At 35.6% G+C, this 16,719-nt stretch overlaps 1 protein-coding gene and 1 pseudogene across 1 annotated transcript; both read right to left on the reverse strand.

The window, feature by feature from the left end:
- Nucleotides 1-1,239: 1,239 nt before the first annotated feature.
- Nucleotides 1,240-4,646, reverse strand: LOC112707199 (trihelix transcription factor ENAP2). The gene is made up of 2 exons (XM_025758839.3): nt 3,079-4,646; nt 1,240-1,537 (listed from the first exon to the last, which is right to left on the reverse strand). Exons 1-2 carry the CDS (start codon nt 3,992-3,994, stop codon nt 1,524-1,526), a joined length of 930 nt encoding a protein of 309 aa, XP_025614624.1. The 5' UTR covers nt 3,995-4,646; the 3' UTR covers nt 1,240-1,523.
- Nucleotides 4,647-4,927: 281 nt separating this feature from the next.
- LOC112707200 (uncharacterized) lies at nt 4,928-6,129 on the reverse strand (annotated as a pseudogene).
- Nucleotides 6,130-16,719: the final 10,590 nt, after the last annotated feature.

Genomic DNA, 16,719 nt, shown 5'->3' on the forward strand with positions numbered 1-16,719 from the left:
CCTTTTGGGATGCATTATTTTCAGCCTTAATAGTATCTCCAAGATCCATTGAATCAAGATGCTAATATCCATGATAAATAATTGTTTTCAGATATATCAAGAGCATTAAATTCAAGATGAGAGAGTTTCGACATAATAAAAATTTGTTGCATGAGTTTTCCTAAAATTTGATCAGAGTCTCCTATTGATAACGTGTTGTGAAATAAATACAAGAAAGATGTTTTAAATATTAAATAAAGATATGTAAATAGAAGACTCTAATATTAATATAATTAACTCAATAAAATAATTTATATATTTATATGCAGTAACGTAAAGATAGAGAGAAAAACTATTAGTAGTGTATAAAGAGAGAAGATAATTTTATTACTCTAAAGAGAGAGAGAAAGGGGAGTATTTGTAATTGTGTGTATAATCTTTTTGTCACATTCATGCTTTTATAGACAAACAAATTCTACTTTTTAAATTTCATTAATTGTGCTTTGTCACAAAAACTTGCTCCGTTCAACATAGAAAAAACTGATCCGCTCATAAATGGTCATCCATCCTTATCCATCTTTGTTGTAACAAATTGAACTTTTTTTGGTACAAACCATCAATTTCAGGGGTCGCTGGACTTAACTCGCTTTGCGTGCTTTGTGAAAATGTTTTTGATGGTCACTTTCATTCTCTATTTTGAAAACCATTTTCAAACAAACTTGGTTTTTGCTCTTTCTTTGGGCCTAAGCCGAAAAATTCACCTTTGTCAAGCTACAAAATCAGCTATTCAGGTATACCTAAAAAAACCACCTATTCAGGTAGAAAGGGACATATGGGTCACGTTTTGTAGCTATGGGCTTCAAACACTTCTATCATATGACCAAAAAGTATGCACATTTAAAGTCCATTATAATAACAAACCAAAAACACAAACGTTGTGATATAGTCATGTAGTGTTCGTTGATGTTGACTAAATAATCCAAAGTTTCTCATTCATTAAAATTACAAAATCCCTTGACCAAAAAAAAAAATTACAAAATCAATTTATAGTTTTAAATGTACATAAATTCCATTTTGTTTTCAGTTTTTTTTTAACCTAACTTATATTTCCTCCTTAATATATATATATATATATATATATATATATATATATATATATATAGGTTATATTTTAATCAAATGATGATATACTCAATTTTTTCATATAATATTTAAACTATTCCCTTTCATATTTAATTAATCAAGGTTTGATAAAAGAGATTAAGGTTGGAAATAGTGAATTAGAACAATTTCTAATTGATTACATTATCCACAATCAGCTTGTTCATGTTTAAGAAATTGATAGATAGAGTAAATTCTCTTCACAAAGGACAGTATAGCATTATAACTATAAATAAATACAAGCCAACCTAAATTCTTACTAAGACATTTTTTTATTTTTTTTAGTTAAAAAAAAGGGGGCAAATATGCTTCCATGACCAAACGTAACATCTATCTAATTTACCCATTGGAGTTTTCGTCCATCATCAGTGCATTACTAGTTGCTATGAGAAACTATCTGTTAGAGGAGAAAGAAATATCAGATCTCTGATCCCACTAATGAGAGAGAGAAAAAAAAAATGAACAGCAGAAGACACAATTATCCAAGGTCATGCCATGAATGTTAACACTAGTAGACATTTATAAAACATAATTAAAGAAATTTATAATATTATTTGGATAAAATCACTTGTTTTTTCAGACAATGAATAAGATTTTAAATTATTTATAACAATAATTAATAAATAATTTTATTGATGATGAACAATCAAGACATGAATCATGTATTGCATAAACCATAAAAAGTTTTTGTATAAATTCATGCAGTGCACAAACTTTATTTACTCAGTATCATGATTACTATTAGTTGTATTATATAAACAACATTTGATATTTAGTGATCTCAATCTGTATTAAACAAAGTCCAACACTAATTTCCTTCCATTCTGGTGGTCCCAACTAAACCTATAATCCAAATAAAAAAGGTTTTAAATTTTGATACCTCTAATTTGGTGAGGGACTGAGCCAGAAAAATTGGGCATGGATGGCTTGACCAATTCGTATACAAATAAAATAGAAAACTGTTTTCCTTTAGCAACACTATTACTTTACATCACAAGTTCCCAACCCCCTCAACTCTATCTCAATAATTTTTTTTCTTCCTATCTCATTAATTTTTATTTTCTCCTTGATCTTTGTGCTTTAATTGTTTATCCTAGCAAACTTTGTTGGGCTTTTATTGCCCAGACTTGGTATCATGGAATTTGAATTTGTCAGTATTTCTTTTACTTTATTTTAATTTGCTATAATTGTATGGATGAGTATACAATGACTCAATAAGTAAACATTGCAACAATGAATCATAGCATGCACCATGCAACCCAAACCCTCAACTAAATTTATCACATTGTTTACCTTAATATCACCAACATTTAATAAAACAAATAGCAAATATCAGACATCTGAACTTAGATATTCTGTAAGCTTTGTGGTTTTAGTATAATTATTATAAGATAAACAGAATATAAAATTCTACAGTATTATTTCATATCAGATAGCAAAAATCGGATAAAAACTAAATACTTAGTCAACCCTTTTGCTTTTCTAGAAAGTTTGGCAGCACAAGTGGACCTTGCTATTCACATCCAAATGACAAAGCCAAGTGACAAGCACATAAAAATTACATATAACTGGGAAGTAAAACAAACATCCAGCAATGATGCTGTTACAATTCTAATTTCCAAAACAGAACAAAAATATTACCTTTAAGATTTTTAGTAAACATTAAGTGTTCTAATATCTTTAGGCACAATATGTATAAAAAAGCTACTTCTTCAATCATATATTTATATTCCATGTTACATGGGGAGTTAGAAATATATAATTCTATGTCTAATTCTAAAGATACAAAACAACCGACACATTACCTTACAATCTTACATTACCAGTTACCACCAATAAAAAGTTAAAAACCAAAGGCAGCATTTCAATTCAAAGAGAGATGCAAAGACACAAAAGCAAAAACAAAACTATGCAAAAAAATAAGTAATTAAAGCTCACCAGCAGCATCATTAGAAGAGTGATTATTGATCTTGTGTATGTGAAGCTGAGTCTCCATGAACAGCTTCAACCTCTGACACTCCAAATCCTTAGCAAACTGCATCCTTTGTTTCTCCAACTCAACCATTTGCTTCCTCTTCGCCGCTTCAACTCTCTCATATATCTCACCAACTTTCTCAATAGCATGTGCCAATTCTCGGTACCCAATTTCCCATTCTTCATCGTTTTTTGTTACCCTTCTCCTCTTCTCGCTGCTCCCCTTTGAATCTTCACTCTCAGCCGCAGCCGCCGCCACCGCGGCGGCCGCAAAAGCCGAGAACTTCCGGCGAAAATAAGTGTCATCGGAACTCATCGGCGCAGGTCGCTTCTTTGTTCCGGATCGGGGACCTACCGGAGTCACCGTCCACGGCGGCGGCGAAGGCTTCGCCGCCGGAGGGGATTTAAGGCGAGGGGAGGATTTCACCGGCGGGGACTGCTTTTTCAAAGGATACGTGTCTCCGATGAGAGAATCGATGCGGTGGAAGAAAGACCATGTGCCGGAGTATACGCGTCCGTCGCCGTCATCGTCGCCGGCGGTGGAATCGGAAACCCTAGCCCTCTCGACCTTGTACTTCTTTTTGAGGGTATCGATGCGGTTCTTGCACTGGACATCGGTGCGGCGGTGTCTCGGGTCGTGGCCGTGGGCGGCGTTGACGGCAGCGGCGACTTCCTGCCAGTGATTTTGGCGGAGACTGCCGCGGCTGAGGGAGAGGTAACGGGAACCCCATGCGTCGATGAGGGTGGAGGTGGCCTCCTCCGACCAGCAGTCTTCCCGTCCGGGGAACGGTGAGGGCCGAGTCGTCGTCGGCGGCGGAGGAGGAGGAGGAGATGATGCGGGTGCGGCATCAGGAGATGGTGCTTCGGCGGGGGATCCCATGGGGAAAAGGTGAGGCGCGGGTTGCGGTATTTGGAAGGCGTAACGGTGTGGTGGCGGTGGCGGTGGGTTCGGCAGAGAGAAATTACGGTTGGTTGGTTCGCCTGAGAGACAAAGCTTTGGCAATGTACTTCGTTAGGCCATTAACGTGCGGGAAACACTGCTTTTTGTTTTTTCGTTGGAATTTCTTTTTGGGCCTTTGCTAGGAAGGAAGGCCCCTTTGGACAGAACTGGGTTCGAGTTATGCACTCTTTATGGGCCTTTAATACGGATGTTAGGGTTAAATTAGTTAAACATTGTATAATAAAAAAACTGCTTTTGATTCTGAACCAAAAACAGATCGAGGTCTATGGACATCGAAGGATGGATTAGCGATATTTGGGCCTACTATTTTCAATGATATGGTCTAAACAATCTAAGTCCAAAAAAAGAAAATACATGACCAAAAACCAAAAAGATTTAGCAAAAAAACAAAAGAATATGGAAAAGCTGTTGTTGGATTAGAGGTCTATTAGAATTTGGAAGTTGTAATTTTGGTTGTTTTGGAGGGGGCTTTATTTATGATGTTAACACCACAGCGACCAAAAATATAAACAATTAAATGTCTTTTAAAATGAGGATTAGTTAAATTATGCTAACGAATTATAACTTAAATGACAGTTTCCTTATCTATGTAGAGGTCTTATAATCATGCATTTTATGTATATTTATATGTCTTATTTTATTTTATATATTTTTAATATGTATTTATATTTTAATACATATTTTATAAAATAGTTCATTGATTATATAAGTTTTAGAGGATAAATAATAATGGTCAGTAATACAGGAAAGAAAAAAAAGAGAGGATCTTGGAGTTCTCTAATAGCTAATTTTACTCTATTCTTTTTTTTTTTTTTTTAAAGAAGCTTCCAAACACATTTTTTATCACAGCCTTCCTTCTCTCTCATGTCAATGTCACACCTTAATTGCATCGCTACTCTGCTTTGGTTTATGACAGGGTATTATGTCGTCAATACATACATAGTGGAAAAAGGAACTAGTTTAATCACATGGCATCTAGGGATAACCCTCTTCTCCAAAGCTGTATCCTAGAGTTGTGGGGAACCTGGCAATCTCCTCGGAAGACCAACCCATATCCTCCACCAAGAATCTCATTGCTGGCCCGATCCTCTCCGGCGAATATGACATAAAAGCAGGGAACTTTCTATATGCAAGAGCACGTGTATGAGAATATGAAACTGCACTTGTTAGGATCAAACCCCATTTCCTTTGCCATCTTCACACCTTTAACAACCCATGATTCATAAACGCCTCGCTCGGGTGAAACATAACCAACATTGAGATAGATTATAGAACTCTGAGGCACACCCAAATCTCTCAAAATCTTTGTGTTGGGAATCAAATTCTTTATCACATCACACAACACAAAAGCCATTGCACCACGCTTCAATGAACTAATAACTTCTTTCTCACTTCGAACAACACTCTTCAGGACCTCATAGCGCGGAATCAGGCACTTCTCCAAGCTCCTAGGCTCCTAGCTAACAGGGTTTGGTTCTCAATCACGAGTTTTGGAAGGTCAACGCTTGAAAAAATCCCAATGGAGGAGAAAAACTTGAGCTTGGGCTTAATGATCTTTTCTGCATCAGTGAGGAGCAACATGGGTCGCTTCTGAATGTAATTAGCGATCTGGGTTTCGGAGAATCCATATTTTCTGAGGAGGGCTAAGACCGCGTTTGGCTTTTCAGGGGTTTTGAAGTGAACCTTTTGTGACAAAAGCACGGCGGTTTCGGGAGAGAATCCGCATGTGGCGATTAGGTAGGAGATTGTAAAGTTGCGATCTTTTGGGCGTTTGGTATCTTTGGTTGCGAGTGAATTGAAGAAAAGGAGATGCCATTTATGCTGTTGAAGAAGATTCAATTGGGATTTGGGGTTGTTGAGGTTTAGGGTTTTAAAGGAAGAAGCTAACCTTGAAATGAGAAAATTGGGCATCATTTCTTTGCATGGTGGTGGAAGCTGAGGTTCAGCTATGGCTGTTCTTCTGAGTGCTAATTTGATCCTCCACCTCCACACATGGTTGAATCAACTCACTGATGCAAAGCTTCAAAGATTCACAAAAGGAGCAGCTACAATGCACTGAATAAGATTTAAGACGAAAAAGATGGCCAAAGCATTCAGCATAGTTTTAAAAGTTAGAAGGTTTTAGGGTTTTTTAAGAGGAGCCGAATTTGAGTGGGAGAGTTGACATTCAAATTAGAGAAACTAATGTCCTTTAAGATTCTCTAAAAGGAAGAGGAGATAAAATGACAAAATGGAAATATGGAACACATATTTGAGGGAAGGATTTTTTTTATTTAAATTATTTAAATATAATATTTAAGGAGATGTGTAATCTATAGTATATTTATGTTTATCGATTAACAGTCATATACTCATTTAAAATATACTCATTTAAAAGGTTGTAAATTTGAGTCTTCTTATTTTCGGTGAAAGAAAAAAAAACACACGCACGATCAGTTTATATATCTATTATTTTTAATATAGAATTAATTGATATGTTTTGATTTATTTAGTAATTAATTAGTTAATTAGATATTTAGAATTTATTTGGATGAGAATTGTTGAAAGAGTAGATAATTAGAATTTGATTAGGCATATATGATATAATTTTGATCGAAGGTTTTAAAAGGCTTAGAGAATGGAGGATTGAATCTATGACATTCTTTAATGTTAATGAAATAACCTTTTAAAACAAACTTTTAGTCTGATTCTGGTTGAACTCGGTAGCGGAGAAATTATGAGACAATTTCATTTTGTCTCATGAATTTCAGAAAACAGAACAGAGAATGGAAGAGAGAAGCTGACACCATCATGTATCCTGGTTCGGTTACCTTGTGCAATGCAACCTATATCCAGTTTCCACCACAACAGTGGTAGAATTTTCACTATAGTTAAAATATTACATACACCAATTTCACAGGATTGACACAATCCTTTCACTCTCAAGTTCTAACCTAACTTTACTTGGTTATGTTAATACCTAACTATTCACTCTTAGTACTCACCTAACTAAGAAATGGGTACCTCACTGGTACAAGATACAAGACACATAATCAACCTAAAGGAATCTGAAATCACTCTAGGCTTTTCACTCAAGTGTTTCTCTCCGCCTCTTTTCACTCTTAGACTTTTACTTGAACTCTCTCATTCTGCATTTTTCCTCAAGAAATTACAGAAAGATAAACATTAAAAAAATTACAATCTGTAAAACATGAAGGAGATTGAAGTTTCAACAGCCTATTTGCTATGTGATAAACCAGATTTGCTTACCTCTGATTTAGTTCCTCATTCTGGCGGAATGTTCCTTTGACTAGAAAGCACTGTCCAAGTTGATAAATTTCTTCAGAGAACTCTTCTCAAAACATAAACTTCAAAATACTGGTTCTCTCTCCTTAATTTATAAAGGATGAAAAATCTTCTTTTGTATCTCCTTGCATGATGTTGAGTTGCTCTTTCAAGTCAATCCTCGAGCTTTGTGCTTCACCAACTTACTTTTTCACTTTCTTCCATTAATCATCAAATTAGAAACTTTGGTTCTGACCTTCTTTCTTGACCGAAAGCTTCAGGACAACAAAAAAATATTTTCAATGGTAAACCCAGATCTGAACCCTTGAGATACTGCTTGGTCCACAAGAAATAATTTTGGCCTTTGATTCACAGCAGTGTTCATCAGATATCACCTTTTTTATGTATCCCAAATTGGATTGGTAGAAAGTTTGAGATGAAGAGAAGAAAATAAAATGCATGTAGAAGGAAATGAATCACCTTTAACTTCTGATTTATCTTGATATGGTTTTATGTGGGTGATTAGACCTTTGCCTTTCTTGCTTAATCCTTCTCTTTCTTTCTTTTTTGGTGAACAGCTTAGAAACTAAGCTTTCTCTCTCTTTCTCAGAGTTCTGACCGAAGAGGAAAAAGTGAACGTTACCTTTGGGGAATGCACTTTGGAGGGATCAACTTTGAGTGATCAATTCGAGCTTGGGTTGGTTATGATTCATTCATCCCGTTTGATTTCTTTGATATATGCAATTGGGCTTTGTTTGAAATTGTTGCCCACAAGAATAGGTTCAGCTTGTTCTGTATTGGACTGCTGCAACAATGAATTTTGGCATGTAACACTTAATCACAAATAATTAACATTAATTGGATAATTGGCCCAATAAAATAATGTTTGTCATCATTAATTAATTTAATTAATTTCTTAACTCAACATTTATTTATTATTTTTCATTAAATAATATATTCTGTTGTGCATTAAATTAGTTAATGATATGAAATAATTTTCATTTCTCATATTAGTTTATTATGAAATAATTATAATTTTTATTTCTTATTTTTAATTAAATAATATATTCTCATGCATTAAATTAGTTAATGATACAAAATAATTTTTATTTGTATTAGTCTATTATGAAATAATTATAATTTTTTATTGGTTATTTTTAATTAAATAATATATTCTCTTGTTCATTAAATTAGTTAATGAATCATGCTTAAATTTAAGTAAATAATGCATTCTCTTATGTATAGTTATACAATCATATACATTAGCTTGTTTAATTAAATTATATTATTAAGTAAATCATATTTAATTAAGTTATATTCATAATTATTTTATTTTTAATTTTTTTGTTGTTTACGGTATTTTTCAGATTTGTCGTAGATCGGAACTCCATTTAAGGGTATGCCGTTGAGTAATAGGTTGCTGGATGCACAAGGCGGGATTCGAACTCCAGACACTTGCTTAAACGAACGAGTGAGAAGACCACTCGACCAACCCAAGTTGGTTTTTGTAATTATTTTATTGTAAAACAATATTAAACGCAATAGGCAATAAGTTTCAGAAGACTAATGAATAGTAGTTGTACAATCACCTCGGTAGCTTTTGGCATGTCCTGTGATTCTGGAGTTTTCGCCGCCTGAGTTGCTACTACCTTATATTTGGGAGGATGGATTCGGATATGTAGTGGAGTTAAGAGATTTTATCTTCAACAATACTTTATTCTATGTATTTGTGGAGCGGTGGAGACCAAAGACCCGTACTTTTCATCTTCCATAGGGCGAGGTCACCATCACAATCCAAGATATGGCATACTATCTTGGATTACGCACAGATAGTGACCTGATAGGCAGTTGCATAACAGATTTCCAACCGTTTCATGGGAAACCCCACATGGCAGTGGGTTGCGGATTTGCTCGGTGTGAGGCCTCCACACCAGCCCAAGGACAAGAAGCAGAATTTCGGGTTGAAGATGATGTGGCTCATGAACAGAGTGGCCCACATTCCACCAGGGGCTGATAAGGCTACTCTTTGCCAGTATGCCAGATATTACTTATTTATGTTGATCGGAGATTTTCATTTACACACCAGTCATCCAACCTTGTGCCCCCTCAGATGGCTGCCGCTCCTGGAGGTCTTTAATAGTTGTAGACGGTTGTCATGAGGCTGTGGGATGCTATCTCACACCTATTATTCATTGTGCAGCGTGGTCTGGCGTGATGTGATGGACATTGCTGGGTGCGTGCTCTTAGTCATGTCATGGATCTACCATAGATTCCTGAATCTTTGTTGTAATAATAAGAATGTGCATTATTAAAAACTAACAGATCTTTTTTCCAATAATTAGGTTGGCAGAGCTTGGACAGTAGACTCGGGACAACCATCATGAAATAGGCCTTAGATTGCGTTGTAGGATGGATGATCTGAGGTTTGACGAGGTACGACATCTGGAATCTTCATATGTTATACACAAATTACTCTTCTAGTTCTTTGACAGTATTATGCGTGTTTTCAGTTCCGGTGGACATCGTATAATGACCCCTAACTACTGCAGATAACACCCGGCTGGATTAGGAGCACTGGTGTGATTTTATTTTGTGGAGTTTCATCATGTGGACAAGGTAAAGAGACAACTTGGTGGTCAACAGCATCGGCCAGAGGACCCGGTCAATGTCGATAAGTTCTTATTCAGGAAGATGTGTTAGACCTTTCACCAGATGGTCCAGGTCGTAGGCGACGAGCTAGGAGACACGTTAGAGATGATATCCGTAAGCCAGCTCGGAAGGCCCGAGCTCATGGAAGGGTGCCAGCCCAGTAGGATGCTTATTTGTCAGATGAGGAGACAAAGTATGCACGCAAAGAGGAGATCCCGAAAGGCCTTCTGGTTTCTACCCAGCTGGATGTCCCATCACTAACGTTATTTTCTAAACATGAGGCGGATATTGCTCAAAAATTCATGTCAAATCCATCCACAATAGCACTGTAATATGATTTATCATTCACAGGAGCACAACAATATGGCATTTCCGAATTCATGTGTCAGATTGACTTACCTGAGTTGTATGACCCCATGTGTACGCCCCCAAATGTCATGGACGACCTGGCAGGTAGATATCATGGTAGAGAGATAAGTCGGTTCATCAGGTAGGCAAGCCTTCCACATCTGGGGCCACCACTTATCGACCTATGCACATGGCAATCCCTATCATTCAGCAACAGACTCCTACACAGTAGGACTATGCTTAGGGATTCCCAACGTATGAGGCTACACATGCAGCTCTCATATATCCTCCTGTACCACCCACAAGGGTGTACCAGACTATTTTGCCACCTCCTCTACCTCCAGGTTATCAGTTATGCCCGCCATCTGGTCATCGGTCATTCTGTTCACCGACCCACTCGACCTTAGTGAGAAACACGTCAACCTGCATGTGGGACGGGTCATCGACTTGATCACCATCCTCGACAGTTGTAGTTCCTTCACTATATCTCTTTTATAGTGCCTTATATCATGTATTTGTTTTTAGGTATTTATAGCCTTTAGAACTCTTGTTACTAGATGAATTATGTAGTAGTTGCTTATCTTCGATATGTATGTTATATTATTTATCCGAATGCTCTATTTGAAAACATAAAAACTCAACATAATGATGGAAACAACGCCTTTTATTCAAATGATTAAAGACTTAGACACAAACGTTAAAATTACATAAACTTTTTGAAGTTGACATAAAATAAGACTACATTGATATTAAAATACTATATCACTTATCTGATGTTGGAGCATTAGGACATCCTCGCCTCGTGTGACCTTCCTGACGATAAAGACCGCACCCCTTCTCAGATTTCTCAACTACATCCATCTCATAACGCAGTCATATTGATACTGGTCATCCTTTTGCTTTCCCGCACATGCATGGATTCAGCTTGAGCCTTGCACCATACCGCAGGGCCCACATCTTCTCGTATGGTTTAGGAGGAAACTCCATCTCATAAACTTTAAACACTGAACACATCCGGTATACTAGATCAACAAATGCGTCCCACTCAACACTCGCTGCAAATCATGCAGCTAAAGCATGATGATAAGGATAGTGCAAGGCTTGGAAAACTCCATAGTCATACTGCCGCATGTTGAACCTAACACAATATGAAATTTGGAACCATCCCTCCAAAGGCTCAGACCCTTATGCACAAACAATTGTTGCAACCGCTCATAAGTTTTCTTCACAATAGTAGTCACAGGAAGGTTTCTCGTTTCTTTTAGAACAACGTTGATATACTTAGAAAGATTCATTGTCATGTGACCAATTCGACGACCTTCATCACAGTACTGGAGGTACCATGCCTTCCTTAGTGTCCAATCAAGCATATCCCTTGATAACCCCCTTTAATGCGTCCAAGTACTAATCACATCCCTTCTTACTGGACTATAAACTGCATTTACAAGATACTGCTTTCCCACAGTAGATTAAACTGGGGTATTGAAGTTGGAAGCCATATGACGTATACAACAAGCATGGCAAGCTGTAGTAGGATGCCAACCACTATTGGCAGCATTAAGAGCAGTGCGAATGGCTTGAGATCTATTAGATATGAGAAGTAGGCTATGCTGTGAAGTAACATGTTGGCTAAGGTTTTTCAGGAAAAAAGACCGTGACTTAGTAGACTCGGATTCCACTAGTGCAAAGGTGATGGGAAGAATGTTGTTGTTTCCATCTTGGACAACCACAATTAGCAGCGCACTCCCGTATGTACCATACAAATGCATCCCGTCAACCAAAACAAATGGTTTGTAGTGCTTAAAAGATTCGATACACAGCGGAAAGGCCCAGAACACCTTATGATAAGCTGGCTAAAATCTCTATCAATCATGTTTCTGTTGTAGTGTGGAACTGCAACACAACTATGTATGGTACCAAGAAGACAGTAAGCTTGTAACAGAATAGGAATCTTGTTGTACGACTCTTTCCAATCGCCATAAATTTGAGCAATTGCCTTCTCCTTTTTGATCCACACCTTTCGATATGATGGCTTGAAACGATAACTTTTTTGCACTAAATTTTGCAACACTAGGATGGATACAGATGGATCAGCATGTTAATTGGTAGGATAACGGTGCAAATCAGACTACTGTCTAACTGAGCATCATCTTGAGATATAGTTGGAGCCAAACAAGTATGCCCCCTCTAACCTCCGCACCTCCCTACAAGAGAACTCATAAATTCCAACATCTAAGATAAAAATTAATGTACAGTAATTTAATTCTACAAACTGTTAAATACAACATTTACTAGTAATTCAGATTCTATCGAAGTGCTGCACGTAGACTCCATGGACAACCAGTGGAGGATTGCTTGCATCGACAATAATATTTCAATCTATCCGACTCCAGCACCCTATACTCGGCATTTCTTCGAATGCTGTAATTCTTCGATGCCAAGAGAACAACATCTCTACTCCTAAACCCGTGACCCATTCAAAATTCTACCCCTCCATCCGTGTTATAATCCTCATTGTCACCAAGATTGAAAGGGTCTTATAGTTGCATTGCATCCAAATTAAGAGTATGATAATGGTTGGGAACTTCTGATAACTGTAGAACAAGCAACGGAGGAGGAAGAAGAAATTGAACACCTCTACCAAATGGAGTATTCGACACATACTTTCCAGACGACTCACTACCGTTGGACGATCCGGAGTTGACAATATAATCTAAATTAGAGTCATTCAACTTTAGCTCTACACTATCCCGCTGGATTGCATGGGGTATTGAAGAAGATGACCCAAAACTACCAACCACGTCACGAACCTCCGCATACAACTCCCATCACATGTTGCGGCATTAGTCGACTATGCACATCAAACATTATACTGACGTGCTTATTTTCTTCAACCCAAAACGTCCTATTTTTAAAACCTCTAATAGGCAACGCTAATAGGTGATGCATGAGCATCATTTAATATTTTCCTAGTTAATTAGGTTAATTTCGTAATTTTTCTTGTCTTTTCATCAAGATACTTTGAGTACTTTGCTTTATATGTTTTGCAGGAGATTATTGAAGATTTTCATAATAACAAAGGCAAAAACAGAGAAGCACTGAACTCAAAGAATAAGTAGAAAACCTTGAATTAAGGACCTAACTTATCCCATACACTCTTGAATCTTGATTTTGTGTTTTGCATAATGAGTAACTAATCTCCTCTGTTCAGATTAGGAGCTCTGTTGATTCTTATGGATTAATATTATTGCTTTTCTATTTTTGATTTATGCATTGATGTGTTCTTGAGAAACAAGTTTTCGTTGTTCATTACAAGGATTTGAATATATTGAAAAATAGTTTGAATCTGAATTAAATTCTATACTCATCTTAGAAAAGTTGTTTGTTAGAATTAAACTTGAAAACTTCTTATTCTTTTGAAAAAAAAGGGAGAAACGACAACCTTTTTGAATGTGGTAGTGATTGACGAAGATACAATCGCGAGGGGAGGAAGACTACGACGGTGATCTGCGAACTGCGAGGAGAGGGGGCTACAGTGGTGACTGCGAATTGCGAGTGAAAGGACGACGCAGTGGTGGTGGCTCTGCGAATCGCGACTGGGAGGGCATGAGCGTTCGTGAATGACAATGGCTGCGGCTGATTCTGTCACGGCGGAAGGGCGAGTGGTCGTTGAACGATGGCATGGCCTTCGCGCCCCCTCCTGCATCAATGGTAATGGCTGTGGCGGTCGGATTATTAGGAGTAAGGCGGCGTGGCATTAGGGGTTTTTGAGGGAGAGGAATTGGCTACTAAATAGATAGAACAAATTTTGTTTATACGATGAGTTTTTTTTATTTTTTAAAAATCTGAATTTTAAAATTAGTTTAAAATTAATTTTTATTTCATTGTGTACATTGTACATAGAATATTATAGTATCAGTGTAGCAGTTCTAGTGATAAGATAACGTAATTGAGATTTTAAGACGATCAAAGAGTTATTTTTAATTATTTAATTAGATTTATTCAATTTTACTACGTATATACATTTTATGATAAACATTGTTTTATTATTAGTATTTTTTTAATAATTAAAACAATATTTTTTAAATTTATTTTAGTATTATACCAAAATAAAACTAATTATCAACCTAATTATCCAAATCAAATTAGTTATTTTTTTGTCATACCAAATTAAAGTAACTTTTTTTGGGTAAAATAAATTAAATAACTTTTAAATTTAGATATTACAAATAAACTTACTCACATCACTTTTTTACACGATACTTAAAGATTTGTATTGGAAAATTTTATGATACTTGAAAAATTGGTGTCTAATTTATTTAAAAGGTAAGAGAAAAAAAAGTGTAAATTCTATTTTTTGTATTTATATCATATAGTGTAAAAATTAAGTATGATAAACAACACTTAAAGATTTTATCATCAAAGGCCAAAAGATTCAAATAATAAATTAGCTAGTTTATTAGATGATATGATTTATATTTTAATTATAACGAAGTCAGTAATTCAACTAATAATCTACCAATTAAATAAGTGACCTGATAACTCAATTTTATGATTCATTTGGTTCTCACAACTTTTCTTGAACGGTCTATCACTAAAGGCCAAAACTTTTATTTTCGTGTTGGACTAATCAATGCTGCCATGTTCAGAAATGTCGAAAAAATGGATCGGCGGTGAGGATTTAATGGCCGAAATATTGAAAAACCATTTCTATGATATCATATCTGAGATGAAGAATCTCATCAAACAGAACCAACAAGCCAGACAGATCGCCATCTAGAACCCTACGTTAACCAAAGCTCTTTTTCAGGTTCCTTTTCTTAACACATGCCTTTGAATTCAGCGCTTTGCTATTTCTATTGATTATGTCAACTCTCTTTTTTTTATTGTTGTAATAATAAATATCAGAATTGAACCGGTAATCAATCCGGTGAGACTACTGGATTACTGGGTCACTGATTTAACTGTTAGGTCACTGATTAAACCGGTTGATTCGGTTATAATTAAATAATTATATAAAATTTAATTTTTTTATAATTAAATTTTTTATACAAAATTAATTTAATTTAATATTTCAATAATTTATTAATTAATTATATTAATCAAATATATGTTGAAAAAAGTTAATATTAATAATATTATATAATTATCAATAATAAAATTATGGTAAGATTAATAAAAATATTTTTATTTATCTTTTTAATTTAAAGAATATTTAACAATATTTAATATTTTTAATAATTACGTAAAATTAAAAAATAATTAATTTAAGTGAGTAAATATAAAATAAAAAATTAAATATAAAATTACTCATTAGAATAAAACGACAAAAGTATAAGGAAATTTTAAATTTTACATGAGTAAAAGTGTTAATAAGATAAAGTTGTTAATTATGATATGTCTAATAAGTTATTATATATTTATAAAAAGGCATACATAATCTCAAAAGTCATGTTGGCCTGGTGGTTACAAGTTTGTTAACATTTCAGGAGTGCCAGTTCAAACTCAGGTGAATTTACACCTGGAGTACATTATGGATGTTAAAGAAACATTATCTAATGGGTAATGAAGAGAAAGAAAACAATTAAGAGAGAAAGAAGTTTCAAAGCGCTAGTTAGTCCCAGGTTCTTGGCGTTGGTCTTTAAAGACTAAAGCATTATGCGCCAACAAAATCTGCATATTAAGGAAGCTGTTCCAAATTTGAAGAACTTTTGGGCAGAAAATAATGGCATGCATCGGTGTCTCTAGCGCCGATTGACAGCGGGGACAAAGGCTGCTAACTTATGGTAATCTCTCATTTAATTTTGCTTTAACTACAATGCCTTTATGGACTAATCTCCAAGCAAATAATCTGACCTTTGGTGTTACTCTCATTTTCCATAAGCTTTCACATTTTTAGTCTGCATATTAGGGATGGAGTGAATTTACTGGAGGGTAAAAGAATTGGTATGCTATACTATATCCAGATTTTACCGAGTACTCTCCTGAGTGGTTGTTGCACCATATAATCGAGTCTTCCTCTTCTGATAGGAATTTGTTGAATTTACTGAGCTGTGTGTCTAGTGGGAAGGCTTCCATAAGGAGTTGGTGATTCCATTCTTCCTCGGTTGTAATTAGCTGTCTAACCCAGGTAAGCGATTCATCTCTACATTCATTAACTGCAATGCAAAATGGTGGTTGGTCTCCAAACCATGGGTCTTCTCTGATTCTTATAGATCCTTGAATTGAAACTTTGCACTTAACTCCTTTCTCCAAAATTTTTCTTCCCTCCAAAAGATTTAGTTCATTGTACACATTGTACGCTTAGGCCATTGACATGGTTTGGCTTCTAGATAGGAACTGTATCTGAAGTACTTATTCTTGAAGGTTTTGTAGAAAAAAGA

Source organism: Arachis hypogaea, chromosome 8, assembly GCF_003086295.3.
Source record: "Arachis hypogaea cultivar Tifrunner chromosome 8, arahy.Tifrunner.gnm2.J5K5, whole genome shotgun sequence".
In the NCBI taxonomy this organism is placed as follows: domain Eukaryota; kingdom Viridiplantae; phylum Streptophyta; class Magnoliopsida; order Fabales; family Fabaceae; genus Arachis; species Arachis hypogaea.